The sequence below is a fragment of the Neovison vison genome, chromosome 1, assembly GCF_020171115.1.
Source record: "Neovison vison isolate M4711 chromosome 1, ASM_NN_V1, whole genome shotgun sequence".
In the NCBI taxonomy this organism is placed as follows: domain Eukaryota; kingdom Metazoa; phylum Chordata; class Mammalia; order Carnivora; family Mustelidae; genus Neogale; species Neogale vison.
Genome location: NC_058091.1, coordinates 114,985,368 through 115,006,042, shown reverse-complemented (window position 1 = coordinate 115,006,042; position 20,675 = coordinate 114,985,368). Strand labels below are relative to the sequence as shown.

General features: G+C 42.8%; 1 protein-coding gene across 1 annotated transcript in view; it reads right to left on the bottom strand.

Moving 5' to 3' along the window:
* CD109 (CD109 molecule) overlaps window positions 1-20,675 on the bottom strand; it is a 138,272-nt gene that overhangs the window by 99,133 nt on the left and 18,464 nt on the right. Inside the window, exons 3-5 of the mRNA XM_044254700.1 lie at window positions 17,023-17,051; window positions 9,960-10,190; window positions 3,447-3,572 (exon numbers count right to left, since the gene is read on the bottom strand). Of these exons, the coding sequence (XP_044110635.1) occupies window positions 3,447-3,572; window positions 9,960-10,190; window positions 17,023-17,051 (386 nt within the window). The remainder of the gene's footprint in view (window positions 1-3,446; window positions 3,573-9,959; window positions 10,191-17,022; window positions 17,052-20,675) is intronic.

Sequence of the window (20,675 nt, the reverse complement as noted above, 5' to 3'; positions counted from 1 at the left end):
ACTACTTAAATAATAAATACATTTTCGCCAGAGTCATTATCCACTGCTGGGAAAAAAAAGAGTTTAATAATAAGCAATAAACAGTCTGAATACTATGCAGGAGTCAAGGAAAGATAAAAACCAGAGACAAATACTGACTCCAGGTTTGTGTCCCACAACATTTCTTTGATTATACTGACCCCTGGCGGCCTTTAAAAGACTTTTTTTTTTTTTTTTTTTTAATTAAAGTGCTTATTTTCCTTTAGTATGTGCCTTAACATTATATCACCTGGAAGGAATCCTTTCATAAAGTGTATGTCTATCAAATAATCACACTGTACACTTTAAATATCCTATCGTTTTATTTGTCAAATGCACCTCAATAAAATTGGGAGAAAAAACATATCACCAACAATAAGTACCTGATCAATATGCTTGTCTTCTAAAAGACAAAGATGCGTTATATAATATGGAAAAGGTGGAAATTACACTTAGTTCAATACAAATGATTATCATATAGCTTTAATACACTCACCTAATAAATACTGACTAATACCCAAGTGCAAAATGTGCGCTAGGTCACAGAGATACAGATATGAACATGCGCCAAAAGACCACAGTCTAGTAGGTTCCACCCGTTAAAAGTGACATGAATGAAGCAAGAGAAGCACAGAGTGCTCTGGGAATGTCTAGAGGGATCAGGTCATTTTAGATGATGCCCAAAGGGCAAAAGCAAGCCTCTAGAATTACAGACAGAGGGAACAGCATGGGAAGGCTCTGGGATCAGGCAGAACTGTGAGTTTAAGAAACTTAAAGGATATAAAATGTCTAAAGCACAGGGTTCAAGGATAAGGGTGGCACTTAACAAGGCTTTAGAGGTCAGTAAAGGCCAAATCCTGTCAACTATTTGAATTTCGTAAGCACCTACATTTCCTTGTGGTTTTTTCCTACCAAAGCAACATGATGGGTCGAGTCCACAAAGCACGGCATGAGAAATCCTGAAAATCTTCCAACCTACGACCTCACAACTTCCAAAATCTTCTCCACTGTTCTATCACCCTCTGTCTTCTGGTACATATTCTGGCCACCCCTCACTGAATAAATTACCCCTTGGAGGCTGCGACCCCACCTGGCCCGTGTGCAGAGCTGTCCCCGAATGGGCCAACAGTGGACACCTGACTCCAGGGAAGCCCATCCGCCACTTGCCAGCCACGGGTGAAGACGCTGGCTTGTCGGGCTCTGAGATGATGGCTACTTAGCAGAGCGACTGTGACCGGTTTGGATTTAAAGGTTGACAGAAGAGCAAGAGGAGAATGACACAGGCCACAAGAGACAGAGGGAGCTGTGTCCCCAAAAGCATCAGCACTCATCCTTACAATAAACCCTCTTTAGAAACTTCTGACAGACCTCAGAGCTCGCTGACCCAGCACCTGGCGGTTTCCCGCTGCTGCACTGCCTTGGTTTTGTCACGCTTGTGTTAGTCAGCTTTTACCCTACTACATGTCAGCACAACAACAGTCCTCAAGGACACAGATATTTGCTTCCTTGTATCCACCACTGCCCTGAAAGCCTTCACCACATACCCAACAGAGGAGCAGAAGGAAAGATGTACAGATGGATGGATAAACAAGCAATTGATCCTAGAGAGTTTAAGGTGAAACCAAAGGTAGGAACTGAGAATAAATCCCAAACTCCTTCGAAGTCATGTGCTGTCTTCACCTTCAACTCCCATCCCTCTCCACACGTGCGAGGACCACCAAACTTCCCCCACATCCCCAGACCCATGAGGCTCTCTTGCATTTTCCCTGCCTCTACACACGGCTTTCTCTCTCTGAAGTTTCCCAAACATCCACGCTCCTTCTCTGTAAGTGCAAACGTCTGGTCCCCCCAGGACACATCACCCACTAACCCCCAAGCACCCCTCTACACTTTCTTGTTGCCCACGTGTCTCCCTCCACAGCACAACCTCTCCGCAGGCTGACGGCACTCTTCGTCTTTCCGTGGGTGCTCAAAACACGTGCTGGCGAGGAGGGACAAGTTCTGCCTTTAGGATATCACCCCAAAATACATTAACCAAAAGGGGAAACTTTTTTAATTTTTATTGATGAAGTACTTGGTACTTTTATCCCACTAAAGGTCTGATGTTAATGAACGATTATTCCTTTTAATAAAGTGGTTCTCAGGGGTAGAGAGAGAGGGTATTTTCCCCTGGGGACCCTGACTGTGTGTGTAGACGTGCATGGTTGTCACACTTGGAGGGAAGGGAAAGCTGCTCCCGGCATCTAGTGGGCTGAGGGCAAAGATACCACTAAACATCCTCCAGCGCACCTGACAAGGCCCGCAGAAAAGCACTGTCACCAAAATGTCAACAGTGAGAAGCTATTTCAATAGAACTATTTTTAAAAGCTCATATTCATATGAGCTCAAAATTCATATCTGTACATTTTTAATAAATATCGAAGAAAACGGGAAAAATATTCAGTGAGTCTTCAAACATCACACAGTGATGTGCAAGAGAAAACCTAAGGCAGAGAGATGAGGATGTTGCCGTGCACCTGCCCTGTTGGGTCTCAGAGCTACAAAAGTTGGCAGTGAACAAAGGAAGCATGTGGAAAAGCTGGAGAGAAAGAGGACTAGGGAACATAAAATTGCTGTGGTTGGGGGCGCCTGGGTGGCTCAGTGGGTTAAGCCGCTGCCTTCGGCTCAGGTCATGATCTAAGGGTCCTGGGATCGAGTCCCGCATCGGGCTCTCTGCTCGGCAGGGAGCCTGCTTCCCTCTCTCTCTCTCTGCCTGCCTCTCTGTCTACTTGTGATTTCTCTCTGTCAAATTAATAAATAAAATCTATAAAAAAAAATTGCTGTGGTTGTTTAAAATTACTGTGGTTTTCATTTTTAATTTTTTATTTAAATTCAACTTAGTTTATACATTCTGTGTTATTAGCCATGGAGTTAGAAGTTAGTGATTTATCAGCTGCATATAACACCCAGTGCTCATTATTTCAAGTGCCCTCCTCAATGCTCATGACCCAATTACCCCACCCCCCACCTTCCTCCCAAAATCACTATTTTTTAAAACAAAGTCGAAGTAGGTTAATCCAATCCCATCACTCAGAGACATAAAATCTGCCAAATAATCACTATGTATTCATTGTTTAGTTTTAAAATACTCAATGTGTACCCTTAATAAATAAAATAAACATTATTTAATCAGCTTTACACTAAAATGCAATGTTTTAATGTTCAAACATTATGTTACAGAAAAAAGCAGTAATGACTAGAACTCTAATATGTTACCATGAAAGCTAACTCATTGAAAAACACAGTAAATTAAAAATAAACCACCTAAATTGTCCAGATGTTCAGATTAACATTTTTCTGTTCACTGAATAAATGACTTTGGAGCTCTTTTCCCACCTAACCTATTCAAATCATTTTAGCATTCCCCTTAAAAATACATTTATACTCACATTCACTTGAACTTGAATGGACCAGTCACCAAGTATTGGGTGGGAAGATAATTGAAAAGTTTTGGAAACCACGCCGAGATCACTTCGTTCTGACAACCACTGCTGGATCAAATTTGACTTGGGGTCCTACAATGAAAACCGTACATGTTAACTGTATAGATTTCCATGTACATGTGTACCCTATCTGGTTACGAATGATGCCCTGAAGCACCCCCAGGCACATTCAAAATATGGCCATAGAGAGAGTTTCTGGAAAATGTTGGCTATATATTACAAGACAGAAGACAATCAAAATTCTTCCTTTCTCATACTCCCCATCTTTATTCTACTCCACTTTTTAATTCTCAGAACTATATTTCCTTCAACATGGAACACAATGGCATGTACACCACCAAACTTGTGTTGTTACTGTTAACTGTAGAGATCACAGGCCTCATGTATTCAAGGCCCACCATGTGTCAGGCACTGTGTTTTATCATTACAATCACACATCACCCAATCATTACAATCACACATCACCCAATCAGGCGCCTGGGTGGCTCAGTGGGTTGAGCGTCTGACTTCAGCTCAGGTCAAGATCCCAGGGTCCTGGGATGGAGCCCCACATCAGGCTCTCTGCTCAGTGGGGACCCTGCTTCTCCCTCTCCCTCTGCCTCCTGCTCTGCCTACTTGTGCATGCTGTCAAATAAGTAAACAAAATCTTTAATAAAAAGTTTTTAAAATCTGTAATTCTCCCCCAGGGAAGGACTGTCCTCCCATTATAGTAGAAAACAGATTCCCAGAGAGCTTAGGTAAGCACTCAACTGTAAGTAATAAGTGAATTCAGGATTCAAACCCATGTGCCTTTAAATCCAAAAAATGTATCCTAAAAATGCTCACCCAAGGGGATACGTGAAAAACCCTTCCGTCCCAGACTCTCCCAGACAACAGGGGAAGGGAATAATCCCTTCCCACAGAATTCATCCAAGCCAATCCAGCAGCCGTCCCGGATCCCTCTCCCATTCCCAGCCCTGTCAGCTCCGGCTCTTTAACCTCTCTCTCATCTTTCTCCTCCTTTCCATCCTCACATCTAGCCAGCGCGGCCTGTTTTCTAACCATCCCCACTAATCTCCCTCCTCCAGTGTCGCCCCTCAGACTGAGACAAAGTGGTCAACAAGCTTGGTCCCGCTGCTGACCCAACAGGCAGCAAAGACACACCGGCTGTGGTCATTATGCTGGACCACAAGGTGACGCTCGCTCTTGTCTGCCTACAGAATGAGGTCTACATCCTCTACACGGCGTACAGAACTCAGGAGTCTGACTCCATCTACGTTCCTAAGCTCATCTTCCTCCAAACACACAGATCTGTTTGCAATTCACCCCTAAAAGCCTTTGCATCTAGGTCTCTACAACTGCTGCCTAGAGGGACCTCCCTTCCCGTCCAGTCGGTGCAATAAGCTCCGGTATCTTGCCTCCCATCCACGCCACCAGCAGATGAAATGGCCCCTTCCTGGAGAGCCCTACGATATCTGGAGTTTACCCCTTTTGAGAACATATTACTATGTAAGGTCCTCATGGTTAATATATGGGGGTTTTTGTTCCCAAACAGACTGTGAGCTCCTGAGAGCAGGATCAAATATTTTCCCTTATTCCTATGCTCTGTCCTTTGACTAGAGGTAGTGGGTTAGCCCAGTTACTAGAAGCGAGAAGAAACCCCTCTTCCTGAGTGGGGGGAAACTGTGAAAGTCATAGGTTAAGTACAATGCCAAGAACTGAGTATGGCGCAGTCTAGTAAGCCAGAAACTCACTGTTAAACCTGAAAACCAAAAGCAAGTCGAGACTAAGCAGGTCACCACCCTTGGCCAACTCCTGGGACAGGCACTCTAATCAGCAGTCGGCTCTCCTGTGCCTGCCACAGACTGATGCATGCGAGGCCCACAAAGTCTAAACACTCAAAACCCAAGGAAAAAAACACAAACAGCGAATAAATATATGCTGTCTAATAATAAAGGGAATGCAAGTGAAAATGAAAAAAAAAATACCATTTTTCTTCTGTCCATCTGATAAAAATAAAAAAATAACAGTAATTCCCAGTGTCATTTAAACTGTGTGGAAAGGAATGTTCATACTCTGCTGGTGTATTATTTTGGTATACATTTGAGGGTACACGTTTTTCTGGGGTGGGGCCACGCCCTCACAAGCAAAGGATGTCCTAAGTGAAGTTTTTGATGACTTTGTCCAGAGGATCTGGAGGGTTGGGAGTGAACAAGATAATTCCCCAGTTGCTCAAGCCTGTCTTAGACCTAGGCCTGTCACCAAAAACACAGAGAGCGTCGAAACACCAGAAGTTTTCACACATCAGGATGTGAACAGGGCATCAGAGCAGAACCCCGCATTCGAACGTCATCATTTCCCGCGAGGTCGCATGCAAGATTGCCAGGTACCATGTGAACCGTGTCCCTGGCACAGCCGCCACAGTCACCACAGCTGGACGTGCTGGGAAAGTGGCCCCTTGTGCCCTCAGAGTCATCTTTAGATGGCCCAGGATCTCTCTCAGGTGTCTCAGCTCAGCACAGTCTCTGCTGCCTGGGCCGGACTGTCTCCAGCCACAAGCTCCCTGGCTGCAGAATGCGTCCCCAAGGAGAATTTTGGCCACTCGTTAGAGTCCTGGATGATGCACCCAGGGTCTGTCTAGAGTGGAGAACTGGAGAAGTCAAGTCACTTAAACAAGGTGGCCCTTCACCTCACCAGGGATGAGGTCATGGTTTTGCCCCAGCTGCTCCAGGCTGCAGGGCCAGGGCACAATCACAAGATCGAACCCCAACAACACCCCTCCCCAGGCAAGGTCATTCACCTGGACAAGGAGCAACACCTTTTTCAAGAAGGAAGTCAGGGCAGAAACCCCCTGAGCCAGCTGCCAGGCCAGTGTCGAAGGCACTTATTTCCAAAGTGTGAGCCCACATTAGCTGGAGGAAGCCAGAATTAGGGCAAGTTTTTACCACTGCTGAAAGGGCTGTGAAGGCCCTCTCATCCTGAGAAGGTCAGCTACTGAAGCAGCAAAATGAATAATATCCAGTGACCAAAAAAAAAAAAAAAAAACCCACTGATCACCCCATCACCCACAACATGTTGTGACAATCAATATTTTAGCTACATCCTACAGCCATTCTTTTTCTTTTACAACTTAGTGATTTGACCAGTTTTACACTATGCTGTGTTCACAAGTGTAGCTACTGTCGGCCCCGTTACATTGCTAAGACAGTATCACTGACTGTATTCTTTTATGTTTTGTTTTGTTTTAAATGTTTTATCGTGTTATGTTAGTCACCATACAGTACAACATTAGTTTCTGATGTAGTGTTCCATGCTTCATTGTTTGTGCATAACACCCAGCGCTCCATGCAATATGTGCCCTCCTTAATACCCATCACCAGGCTCACCCAACCCCCACTCCCTTCCCCTCTGAAACCCTGTTTGTTTCCTGTAGTCCATAGTCTCTCATGGTTTGTCTCCCCCTCTGATTTCCCCCCCATGTCACTGACCATCTTATTGACCCGGCAAGAAGGGTCCTGAGAAGTCGGCCTCTCAGCCATCAGGTGCACTTCTCCACTATAGCCTGCAGGTGGTGCTGTCCTAGGGGGTACCCACGGATTCAAGTCCGAGGCTCTTTTGTTACAGCAAGTTCTACTTTTTTTCTGGGAAGTTTTTGCCAAGAAACCAACTATCGCACACTGAAAGATGGAGAAAACATCACAGTCTGGCCCAAATGACTGCTGTCAGACGAAGGAGGACAGCCGTGTGGGTATCAGTGCTCTGATCTGGCTTCCACAAGTTAGAGGGAAGGAGGCTGCTGGACCTGGTTCGTACCCCAGCCGCACTGCCTGCTTGCACAGAGCAGAGGATGGCTTTCTGCCCAGGCACCTGTGCCCAAACACTCTGGGTTCCAGGTGGAATTCTAACCTGTGTAAATCCCCACCCCTGGCCAAGAGGGCCACATCTTGGCCACGCAACTAGGACCAGAGATTTCTCTGAGCACTTCTGAGAAAGTCAAATGTGGCAAGCTAAGCTCAGAATTGGAGAAAAGAGCCCAAGAGTACAAATTGAAGGTTCCAAAGGTGATCCTAAAGCAGCGTAGAGAAACAAAATAATAAATGCACAGATCAGCACCACTCTAAATGCTTTACTTAAATTATCTCACTTAATCTTCACAAAAACTCCTGGGAGGTGTTTGTCCATTAATCCAGTAGTTAGCATTAATCCAGTAGTTCTAGATTAATGCCTAGAGCAGGCAATTTATCCAGTGCTGACTTTTATTACCACAGGTAGAACAAGGCAGATTGGATAGAAACAGCCAGAAACAGGCAGATGTTGACTTGAAAGATGGTATGAATGCAGTCCATAAAACCCTGCTTAGAGAGCTATTTGAATTTAGAAATGCTATTCTCTGGGGCACGTGGGTGGCTCAGTCAGTTAAGTGTCTGCCTTTGGCTCAGGTCATGATCTCAGGGTCCCAGGTTCAAGCCTGGAGACAGGCTCTCTGCTCAGTGGGGAGTCTGCTTCTCCCTCTCCCTCTGCCTCAGCTCCTCCTCATTGCCTGCGCGTGCTCTGTCTCTCTCTCTCTCTCTCAAATAAAAAATAAAGTAAAATAAAATCTCAAAAAAAAAAAAGAAAGAAATGCTATTCACTGTATCAACCTCCTTTATAAACATTTCAACACACAGCAAAGGCAGAAATTCACAGAGCTATAATTCTTGGAAATTCAAAAGCATGCATCGAGCAACATGCCGACCAACGTTGTATTTACTACAAACACAGACTGGCTTGAAGTTACACGTATACATGTCTGCTTGATTTTTGTTTGCTTTTTAGTTTAATTTAGAATGACAAAAAAGTTAAAAAGAATAAGAAGATACTGAACTAAAAAAGCCTGAACCTGCCTTCCATCCTATGGCATTCATCAGAACATTTAGGGTAACCAAAAGAGATCCTGGGACCAGGGACTTTCAGGTGTATTATCAAGAGAGTCCCAGGAAAACAGGGATGGGTTAGTCACCACCCTGTTTCCATGCAGTGATCCAATGTCTCATATCTTCCTCAGCGTAAGTGTAGAAAAGCAGGTCCAGCCGGATCTCAATTGTCCTCAACTTGGTTCTCACAGGAAAGCACTCAGTCTAACTATGTTGCCTCTAGGGCATCAGAGCGTTGGAGAAGCAGAGGCCAGATGACTTCCTGCCATAGGGGATTCCCATAAACATAAGAGCTAATGTTTAGTGAACATGTACTATGTGGCAGGCATAATTCTAAATGCTTTCCTTGGATTATCTCACAAAAACCTTTGTGAGGTATTACCATTATTACTCATTTTAGAAATAAAGAAACTGTGGCTCAGAGAGGTGCATTTTCTCCAGATCTCACAACTAGCAACTATTCTTCTTAGAGCAGACAGTGATCCTTTTATAAGCCAAATCACAGCATGCCTGTCCTCAGAATTCTCCAGTGAATTCTCATTTCACTCAGAGTAAAATCCAAGGTCCCTATCATGACCCTGAGAAGATCCTGCACGATCCCTCCTCTAACCCACCTACCTGTATCTTACCTCATCTCCTATTAGCTGTCCCCTCACTCTCTGGGACACTATCGGCCTCTTTTCCCCCAGTGCACCTAACAAGTTCCCACCTCAGGGTCTTTATACAAGCTGTTCCCTCTCTAGGGGCTCATTCTTTTACTTCCTTTAGGTCTCTGCTCAAATAGAACTTCCCTAACAACCCTGGAGAAAATAGCAAACACACTCTTTCTCTCTTAACACACACACACACACACACACACACACCCCAATTCTTTTATATACATTTTTTAAAGATTTTATTTATTCACTTAACAGAGAGAGCATAAGCAGGGTGCAGAGCAGGCAGATGTAGAGGAAAGAGCAGGCTCCCTGCTGATCAAGAAACCCATTGCGGGCCTCGATCCCAGCACTATGGGATCATGACCTGAGCCGAAGACAGATGCTTAGCCAACTGAGCCACGTGAGCACCCCTACACCTTCTTTTTTTGTTTTTAAAGTAGGCTACTTGCCCAGCGCAGAGCCCAATGCAGGGCTCAAACTCAAAACCGTAAGATCAACCTGTTCACCCAACTGAGCCACCCGAACCCCAGGCTTCCCACTTCATACACATATTTATGTGTTTGTTTAGTGTCTGTCTCCACACTATTCACTGAAATACAGGCTTGGTGTGAGCAGGAGACTTAATCTGTTCTGTTCACAGACCCATTCCAGGGGCCTGAACACAGAAGCTCAATAAAGTTTTGACCAATGAATTAATCAATGAAAAAGCAAGGACTGGAGCCCGAGTTGCCCCAACTCCAGAGCCTAAGCTCTGAACCCATTGTTCTACCATCTCCCCTCCGAGAGAGAGCACTCTCATGTTGGGAAGGAAGCTTCCCCATGGTGAATTCTAAAATAACATGAACAGGACTTCAAAGAGAGCTTTAGGGAGATAACTTGAACTTACTTTATTTCTCTCTGGCACTTACCTTAATGAGAATGTTTAAAGAAGTTTTATAAGGTTTAAAATCTGAGAAGAGTGTAACAATACGAAACTTCACTTCCTGCTTTGGCTTGTATAGAGACTTGTCTGTTTGAATGAAGACAGTCATTCTCTTGGTCTCAAATGATAAGCGCGTACTATTAGAGAATAAAATCTCATCCTGGGCCCATCCAGTTACACGCAGCTCATAGATCCCATCCGCACTGTTCAGAGGTAGCTGGGGAAAATAAAGAGATCAGACAAATGACATTCTCATTTTGCCTCAAAAGTGTTTTTAATTGTAAGTCAGACTAGAACATTTAAATCCATAGTATTATTAACAGCAATTGCCATGTTGAAAAACTCACTCCTCGTAGGCACCGACATTAAACAATTTGCTTCCCTCCTAACATCCTGCAGTTTTCTCCCCAGCTAAATCGGAGGGTTCCTGGAAAGGAGGGCTCAGCAGCAGTGACTGTGTCATTTCCTATTCCCAGAGCAAATTCTTCCTCATGGTCGCTGTGGGGTTGGGATATCTAATATCTTTCAACATTTCTTCCATGTCCCCCTAGTTGAGACAGTCCACTGGTGAAAAGCACATTTGCACAAGACTTCTTTCCTTGCTGTACTCTCTCGAGTTCTTTCCTACCGTGCACACGCTTCCTGCACCCCGCACAGCACGAGTCGCAGTCCTGGAAAGGACCGGCACACTACTGCTGCTCTCCTAAGGCTCTCACTGACAGAATTCCTACCTTCCAGCATGAACAGACCAGAAGCCTTACTCAGCAGTTTGCCTGACCTGTGGCACCTGACGACAATCCTCCAGGTGGGTGCTCCTACTAACACCTGTTTTATAAGCAAGGAAAGTGGGGCTTGGAGGAGTTTGGGAAGTTGCTCCAGGTCAGGAGCAAAGATGCAAACCCACAATAATGGAGGCTAAAAGCCTCCATTGGCTGCCTCTGAAACATGTCTGACCATTCCTTGACTCTTGCCCCTCTGCCCTTCCAAATGTGGAGTCTCCTTCTCCAGAGTTAGGGACTTGCTTCTCAAGAAGAGAATGAAGCTGTGTCATAGAAAGGATAGCATCTGCCTGGTTCTCTCTCTCTCTCCCTCTCTCTCTCTGGGATTCTTCACTCTGGAGGAATCCAGCTTTGTCCTGTGATGAAGATGCTTGAGACGCCTTCAGGGAGAAACTGAGGCCTCCCTCAGCACCAGCTTGATAGCCTTATGAATGAGCTCCCATACAGAGGATCCCCAGCCCTGGGGAATCCTTCAGGTGACTGCAAGTCTAACTGACATCTTGCAATATCCCAAATCAGAACAGCCCAGTTCCATGGTTCCCCTATTCCAGACCCACAGAAATTGTGATAAGCCATAAAAGCTTATTGCTGTTTTAATGCCAAAGCTTTGGGATAATCGGTTCACAATAGACGACTTAGCATATTTGACTCTCAGTTGGTTTTCATGTTAATAAACCTGCGATTCTGGGGCACCTGGGTGGCTCAGTGGGTTAAGCTGCTGCCTTCGGCTCAGGTCATGATCTCAGGGTCCTGGGATCGAGTCCTGCATCGCGCTCTCTGCTCAGCGGGGAGCCTGCTTCGTCCTCTCTCTCTGCCTGCCTCTCTGCCTACTTGTGATCTCTCTCTGTCAAATAAATAAATAAATAAATCTTTAATAAATAACTAAATAAATAAACCTGCGATTCTAAAACTAAATTGTGATTCATTCTTGCAAATAAGTTTTGTCCACAGAAAGCTCGGAGACCTTCCAGTCATAGCAGCTACCTGGAAGCTGGCAAGATGCCTAAGAATACAAAGGAAATGTAACAAAGCACCAATAAAATGATCAACAAAGAATATTTAGGGAGAGAAGTACTGATGTCCACAATTTACCTGGAGATACATTTAAAAAATAAGATGAATTAATGGACAGAGAGACAGAGAGACATGTTATAGAGCAAGTATGGCAAAATGTTAATGGGAGACTCGGAGTGGTGGGTATAAAAGGGTTCACTAAGAATTCCTTCAAGTTTTGTGTATATTTGTAAATTTCTTAATAAAAAGTTAGAAAAAAATCAGTAGCATCACATTCAAAAAACTTCCAGTGCCAATTTCTGCTTTTCTTCAGTAAATATTTCTTGAGCACCTTCTGTCTCCAGGTTGTTCTGAGTCTTTGGGATACAACATGAACCAAAGACGTGTGCCCTCATAGGGCTGGGAGTCTAGCTTGGAACCTGCATTCTTATTTCCCATTTTCTCAAATGATACATCAGCTCCCAGATTCTTTTAAATAGATATTTTAATACTAAAAGCAGGACACGGTCTATGCCAGCCTATCAAAGACTTACACGTGGCAAAGATTCATAAATACTTCGTGTTTAAAATATGATATTTGATAGGATTGATTTTCATGATCTGGAGACAGTTTGATCATTTTTAGGCTCCAGAACAGATAGCAGATTGAAGATTTATGGCAAATCCATGAGGCAGCGGCCCAAAACTAAAGAGGCCCATTAACCACTAGAACACCAAAGAGTTACAGAAACAGAAGTAACCCACAATGTGTCCCAAAACCTTCTCTCCTATCCATCCTCCTTCAGGGGGCGCTGGCACTGCCTCAGGAGGAGACCGTACTATCTTTCTGCTCCTCTCAGCTACACCTCGCCCCCCACATCCCCTCCTCCCACCCCAATTTGTTTTCTCAGCTTCCCTGTTAGAAATCTCACCACCACCACCCCTCCTGCATATGTAAGATTTACATAATTCAAGATGCTCAAAGCCTCAGTGTTCATCCCAGGGCTGGAAAGTCAGAGATGACAAGTGAACCTAGAGTATCAGCAGAGCAGGGGTGACTCTACAAGCCACAGGGCATCACTGTATGCCTTGGGGTGTCCCCACAGACTTTGCAAGGCACCAGGAATCCTGAGCCATGGTAGAGACCTTAGTTTTCCATTGTTAACAGTACAGGGGCAGAATGAGGAGACTGAAGAAAACACCATGGGTTTTAAGCAATCTCTATGGAAGTTTCTCTCTGTACCAGACCTAGGATGGGTTGTAACCTGCTCCCCACAGTGGAGAGGACACCACAAGGTATTAGCTCCTGAATCTTCGCTGATCAACTGTCTCTGCCTTCTTGGGGTCACAATTATTGAAAGAGCTCCCAGGATTGGTAATAAAGAGGCTCCCTCATCAGAGATTTCCATATCTCTTATATAAGAACCAATTATTCACCCACAGAGATTTGGGACCCCTGTATGTTGAGCCAAGACCAGATGGCTGGAGAAAGATACAATGCCCACAGATGACACTGTCTAGCAGCAGGACAAGAGACGGGGAGTGCACAACATCAAGGGGCTTTGATCAGCAAAGTATCGATTAGCATCTGAGTTGGGCATGTAAGATTCTCATTAGGCTAAGTCTATTCTGTGTATACATGAATGCAAATTTTCTGAGGAAATGATTGCTCTTTGCCCAAGATATGGAAGGAAGGTATGCTCAAAAAGTCCTTGGCGGACCGGCACCTGGCTGGCTCAGTCAGTGGAGCATGTGATGCTTGACCTCAGGGTTGTGAGTTTGAGCCCCACATTGGGCAGAGAGTTTGCTTAAAAATAAAATAAAAATAAATAACAATTTTTAAAAAGGTCCCTTGGTGGGCAAGGAACTAATTTGGGTTGACTAAAATCATCTTGTCCTCTCTAAAAGATCAGTTGTCAGGGAAACTGAGACAACACAATAGCATTTATCCTACTCTACCTCATTAATAATGCTAGTTATTAAGAGTAGTGGAGATTTCAAATAACTTTCAAAATAAGGTTGGGGAATTTAAGAGGATGGTTTCTATTAAAAAATATTTTTAGGGCCGCCTGGGTGACTCAGTGGGTTAAGGCCTCTGCCTTCAGCTCGGGTCATGAGCTCAGGGTCCTAGGATCGAGTCCCGCGTCGGGCTCTCTGCTCGATAGGGAGCCTGCTTCCCCCTCCCTCTCTGCCTGCCTCTCTGCCTACTTGTGATCTCAATCTCTCTGTCAAATAAATAAATAAAATCTTTAAATATATATATATTTTAAATATTAATTATACATAAAATAAACTTTAAAAACATTTCCAACTTTAAAAGCCACTCCTTCATTTTAAGTTGGACTTCTTTACAGAGATAATAAAAGAAATTTCTCCTAGAACATTCTCTGCAAAAAGTAATATTGGTATTAAGCATCAATTGTTTTTTAATTTACTTCTTATTAAAAGCTGACTGTAGTGTATCAAAAGTAGAAACAATAGGCTAATCAGATATTAAAAACACATTTGTTTCAATGCAGTCAAAATATTTATATTTTACAGCAAAAACTTGAGAGAACCTTAAAAAACAACTCAAAATGTTACATTTACAAACATGAGATCACAAGAGCACACTCTGAAAGTTGGGTCTATGTTAACTGAAAACTTGTAACAATACAGAACTTTCTATTTTTGCCAAGAATGATCACATTTTCCCAGACACTTTATGACTAGGCCTTTAAACTTCTGTTTTACTAGAAAAGGGATATAGTCCTAAATATAATCTCCAGTAAAGCTTTCAACAGATAATTGCTATATCTACAACAATAGAAATGCCATTAATATTAAAGACAAATACAGGATGCTGGAGTTTGTATTTCACACAGTTAAGACTTAAAAGAGTCAGAGCAGCCAAATTCCAGCTTAATGATAGTTTGGCCAGGTACAGTTTATAATAAACTGACATTACCGGAACAGGCCCAGGTGCCCTCATCCGGCCTGATGCCTTCCCTGCTCAGCTCTTCCACACTTCCAGCCTGTGCACCTGCAGGCTTCTCTGAAGAAACCAGACAGTTGTACTTTAAACTGTGGTTCCTGGGGGTGCCGGGGAGGCTCAGTCACTTAAGCGTCTGCCTTGGGCTCCGGTCCTGATCTCAGGGTCCTGGGATCGGGCCTCACCCATGGCTCCCTGCTCACCAGGAAGTGTGCCTCTTCCTCTGCTCCTCCCCCGACCCTCAGGCTCGCACGCTCTCTCTCTCTCACTCTCTCTCTCTCTCAGATAAATAAATTAAATGTTTCAGGGCGTGAACCTGGAGTCCCGGGATCGAGTCCCACATCAGGCTCCCAGCTCCATGGGGAGTCTGCTTTGCTCTCTGACCTTCTCCTCGCTCATGCTCTCTCTCACTGTCTCTCTCTCTCAAATAAAAAAATAAAATCTTTAAAAAAACAAAATAAAAAAATAAAAAATAAAAATAAAAAAATAAACTGTGGTTCATGGACTTAAATCCCACCACCTTCTGCTGTAGGACTATTGTATTACACAGGATTTACTTTAACCATTTATTAGAAAATTCTTTCAACAGCATATGGCCAGCTTCTAATGTTTTAGGGTACAAGAACACAATGCGATATTTTATTATCACTGAAATTGGGTTTCCCCACTTCTACCTGCTTCGCCTCTTTTTCCCTACTTTCTATTTAACAGTAGAAAAGCAGTTTTATTTCTTAGTAAGGAAAGCACAAACATAATAGGTAAGAAATAATAGTCATGGAATATAAGTAATTTTTATAAAGCACTATTTGGCTGCACTGTATTCTCTAGGAACAAACCCACTCCACCCCAAGCAGAAAAATGAGTGTGATTCCTGAATATGTTTCATAAGTAACCTTCAGGAAGTAATGGAGGAAATGGGGGAACCTGGCTCATCAGGTAATGCTGATTTTACATTTAGTATGTAAAGTGTCAGGGCTAAAGTTGTTCAAAAGAAAACCACCGGCCCAAGGTGAACTAGCTTGCTCCCAGATGAGCAAACTGAGATTTAATGGCAGTTTCAACTTCTCCAGGAGTGGACTTTTAGGACAATCAATCTGGAACTTTCTGACAAGCACCCATGAGGTAATCTGTCACATGGGCCCTCTCCATCCCCACCCACCAAAGGAAGATGAGGTAATCTACAGGATAAGACCCCAGGCCCTTCCCCCTAAGGGAAGGTGACCTTGTCTGGAACAATCCTTTCTTTTCTTTTGCTAATAACTTCCTTGCCCCACCCTCCTTCCTACAAAAATCTTCCACATGGTACAACTCTGGAGCTCCCCCTCTACTTGCTAGATGGGATCCTGTCCAATGGCTTAATAAGGCCAATTAGATCTTCAAATTTACTAGTTTTGTTTTTTTAACAAAGTCACCAGTCAACTATTCTCAGAAAAGTATACTAAATGGCATCTCTTGTTGGATGCTGTGGTCTCCATTCTCTATTGTACATTCAAAGTGTGAAGCTCCAAAACAAAACATAGTCATAAAAGCACAAACTTCCAAATCAAAGCTATGGCAAGTAGGATCAGTTCACAAATAGCATGTAATCATCAGGTTTTATGACTTTCTCAACAAAATAATAACCCCTTTCCACTTCTATAGGAAATTTTTACAGCACTTTCACATCTTACTTCACCTCTGGGGTATCCCCTATGAAACAGGAGGCAGTTTCTTTATCCCCTTTTCCAGGGCTGGGACAAGGGTGAGGTGGGTGAGGCCCTTGTCCCAGGTGCAAAACTTAAAAAGGAGACAAAAAAAAATTCAGCAACCAAGATAAATAAATTTTTAATATTTAAAATATTTCAAAGTAGAAATAATGTAAAAAATTAAATTATGAACAACAACAACAACAACAAAAGTTTCAATAAAGACAGGATCAGTATCATCAATGCCTCAGCCTTCAGTAGAGCTCAGCGTGGCACTCCACTTTTCCAGGACAGAGAAACTGAAGGACAGAGTGATCATTACACCCTCAAAACTCCAAGGTTTTTTAAGGCAGATGCCTGTGTTTGTGGCAATAGTCCAGGCCAGGTTCCCTCAGTGAGTTCCCTATTTTACATGAGGAAAATCTCTGCTATGGGTTTGAAGAGACTGATAACCAATCTCCTTGCAGTAACAGTATTCTGGGTCTAAATGTGAAACTGAACTAAAGTCAAATTCACAAGGGGTGTAAATTGATATAAAGGCCAACAAAATATTAAATTTTTTGTTTCATTGGTCAAAGCAATATATATTTCTGAAACCAAATTTTTTAAATGGATACTTACTGATGGAAGAGTAAGTGTCTTGAAAGAGCCTAAAAGCAAAACAGGGAAGAAAAGAGAGTCATAATCTGAATACAATGATATACTACACAACTCCGAAGACTTTCCTAATACTCTTTCAGATGGAGAAGGAATCTTAAGCTTACAGAATCGTAAACTTATTTGGTCAAAACAAAACAATTATGTGAAAGCCCAGAATACCTAAGGGATTACCACAGAACTTCGTGCCAAAGAATTAAGGAAAGCTAAGCCAGACTTAAAAAGCCATCAGTGGGTGAATCCCACCCCCCAAAATTAGCTTAAGTTCTTCTTTTCTTTTCCATTATCATTTTTGTTGTCATCGTTGCTGCTGTTCATGTTGCTGCTTTAAGGTTCTAAATATTAGGGGCACCTGGGTGGCTCAGTGGGTTAAGCCTCTGCCTTTGGCTCGGGTCAAGATCCCAGGGTCCAGGGATCAAGCCCTGCACCAGGCTCTCTGCTCCGCGGAGAGCCTGCTTCCTCCTCTCTCTCTGCCTACTTGTGATCTCTCTGTCAAATAAATAAATAAATCTTTTTTAAAAAAAAGGTTCTACATATTGGAGGGACATTTGAATCTGTGTTGAGAAAGAAGTTGAGGTTTATTTATGTTCTCAGACCCTCATGATAAAGGAAGAAAAGGAAGGCATTAGTCACATCAGGGGTGAGCTGGGACTCATCACTGAGTCACTGGTATTAGAGTGATGCAGACCTCTTTTCATGTACAGTTTCTAAACATAGGGCTGCTAATTTAACTCATGCCAATTTCTCATCAGATTAATTACTTCAAGGGAAAAAATGTTTCAAGTTAAAAATAAAAGAGTACTTATCCAAAGGTCCTATTTAAGTGACATGAATTCAGAGGTGATGATGGACCCTCACAGTTCCTTCATTTAAGAAATACTTGTGAATATTTAAGAAGTATTTACCACCATGAATAATACAGATATGGTCCTTGTCCTCCTGGAAGCCACATGTGTCTATCCTATAGAAACAGACAGACACCAGAGCAGAGCACAGTAGAGAGCAGGGGTTAAGTTAAGCAAGTGGCCTCTGGAATTAGACTCCACCAATTCTATACTCATTAACCATGTACTAGCCCCATCCTTGAAAGAGTTACCTGATTGTCTGGGTTCAATTTCTTCACCCATAAAATGAGCATGTTAATAATAGGACCAATCTCATAAAGTGGTTGTGAAGAATAAGTATGTTGATACCTAGAAAGTGTATAGAACAGTGTCTGGCATGGAGGAAACACTTGAAAAATGTAAGTCACTGTAGTGCCAGAAAACTTGGAAGAGATCTCCTCTGGGGATGTCAGTGTGCCTCTATAGCAGGGTCTTCCCATTTTCATAATGGAGCACTCAGTCGATCAGTACATATCACCAATGTCAAGTTAGATTATCAAGTCATATACATACATGCACTTTCTCAACCAAAATACTAAATATTAGAAAACCTTAGTTCCTTAGTTTTGCTCAATAAAATAAAAAAAGTAAAAGTTAGTACGTTTTCTGCCTACACCCTTATAAATGGTCTTGCACAATCCCCAATGTGTGCACACCCACCTGAAGACCACTGCCCCAATGGGCCTCCGTGAAATACAAATATGTTTTCAGAAGCAGATAAGCAATTCATCAAAATCACTTATCACCTAGCACAGACCAGTTTATCCAGTGACTGTCACCATAGGAAGCAAAGAGCAGGACTCTTAAATAACAGGACACTGGACAAAAAGTGTCTTGAAAAGGTGACAAAGAGAAACAACTGAACAGATACAGCACAACAAGGGAGGGCTGCAATAAGAAAAGGACAGAGCCCATCCCACAGGGACCAGGAAAAGGCTCCCAGATAAAACGATGCCAGAAGTCTAAGATTGTTATGATAAGGAAAAATTAGCCAGATGAGAAAGGAAGGGAAGAGTTTCCAGGCAGAGTAGCAGCAAACGCAAAAGAGCCGAGCTCAGCATGAGTCTACAGAAGAAAAGAGCCGGCAGGGAGAGGACTAGAAAGATGAGGTTGGACAAGATCCTGAAAGGCCTTTTGCACAGAGTGAGTCCTGGCTGGTATTAAATATCCCAAGTTATGCCACTGTCCCAGCATCCTGATGCAGCAATTGTCCTGAATCGTTTTGGTTTACTGAAATATTGATAAAGGTGGGTTTAATTTGCACAAGACTTAACTTTGAAATATTATAATCATGCTTTGGTATTATCTCAACTTGTGGGAAGAAACTTCTCCTCATTAAGTTCTTCTTTTAATGGGATAGCCATATTCCATACTGAACTGAATTAAGATTTGAGAAGCCCTATGATATTGCAGCCACTGAACTTGGTCGGTCAAAAGAACCATAAATACAGACAATTTACTTGACAAGTTTTGTGTTGTAAAAATATTTGTTGAAGGGAATCATAGTACTCTCCAGGCAAAAAGACAAACCCTGTAAAATATTTGGACTGAAACATTTAAATAGTTCAATATGCAGGAATAGATGGAATTGAGAACATCCGCCATAGAGCAGAATTTGCTCTGATCTTAACACGTACCTCAGCAGACGAAGAGAGTGTGTTCTCAATAAAATATATACCAACAATGAACAAATGCTCTTTGAAACTAAAAATAATACCATTTACCCTAGCATCCCCCAGAAAAGAATACTTAGGTATAAATCAAATGAAATGTGTACAAGAGTTATATGAAAAAACTACAAAACTATGATAAATGAAATCAAGAAAGGATTAAATAAATGAAGAGATATTCAATGGATAAAAAGATTCAACATTGTCAGGACATCAGTTCTTCCCAACTTGATCAATGCAATCCTAATCAAAATCCCAGAAAGTTATTTTACAAAAATCAACAAACTGATTCCAAGACCCAGAATAACCATCACAATACTGAAGGACAACAAAAGCTGGAGGACCAGTACTAATAACTCCAAGACTTACTGCAAAGCTACAGTAATCAAGGCAGTGTAGTATTGTCAGAAGAATAGACAAACTGATCAATGGAACAGAAGAAAGAGCCCAGAAATGAACCTCTACTAATATGGTTGAATGATCTTTGGCAAATGAGCAAAAACAATGCAATGGAGCAAAGACTGTCTCTTCAACAAATAATCCTGGAACGGACACCACATGTAAAAAAAAAGTGAACCTAGACATAGTATTTACCCCCTTCAGAAAAACTGACTCCAAATGGATCACAGACTTAAATATAAAATGCAAAACTATAAAACTCCTAGACTATAACATAGGAGAAAACCTAAATGACCTTGGTCTTTTTAGATATAAGACCAAAGATACAATCCATTAAAAAAACAATTCAGGGGAGCATAGGCGGCTCAGTCAGTTAAGCATCGACCTTCATCTCAGGTTGTGATCACAGGGTCCTGGGACAGAGCACCATGTTGGGCTCCCTGCTCAGCGGAAGGTGGGCGGGGGGGGGGCCTGCTTCTTCCTTGCCGCCCCCCACTCGTGTTCTCTCTCTCTCTCTCTCAAATAAATAAATTTAAAAAAAAAAAAAAAACTCATAGGGGCGCCTGGGTGGCTCAGTGGGTTAAGCCGCTGCCTTCGGCTCGGGTCATGATCTCGGGGTCCTGGGATCGAGTCCCGCATCGGGCTCTCTGCTCAGCGGGGAGCC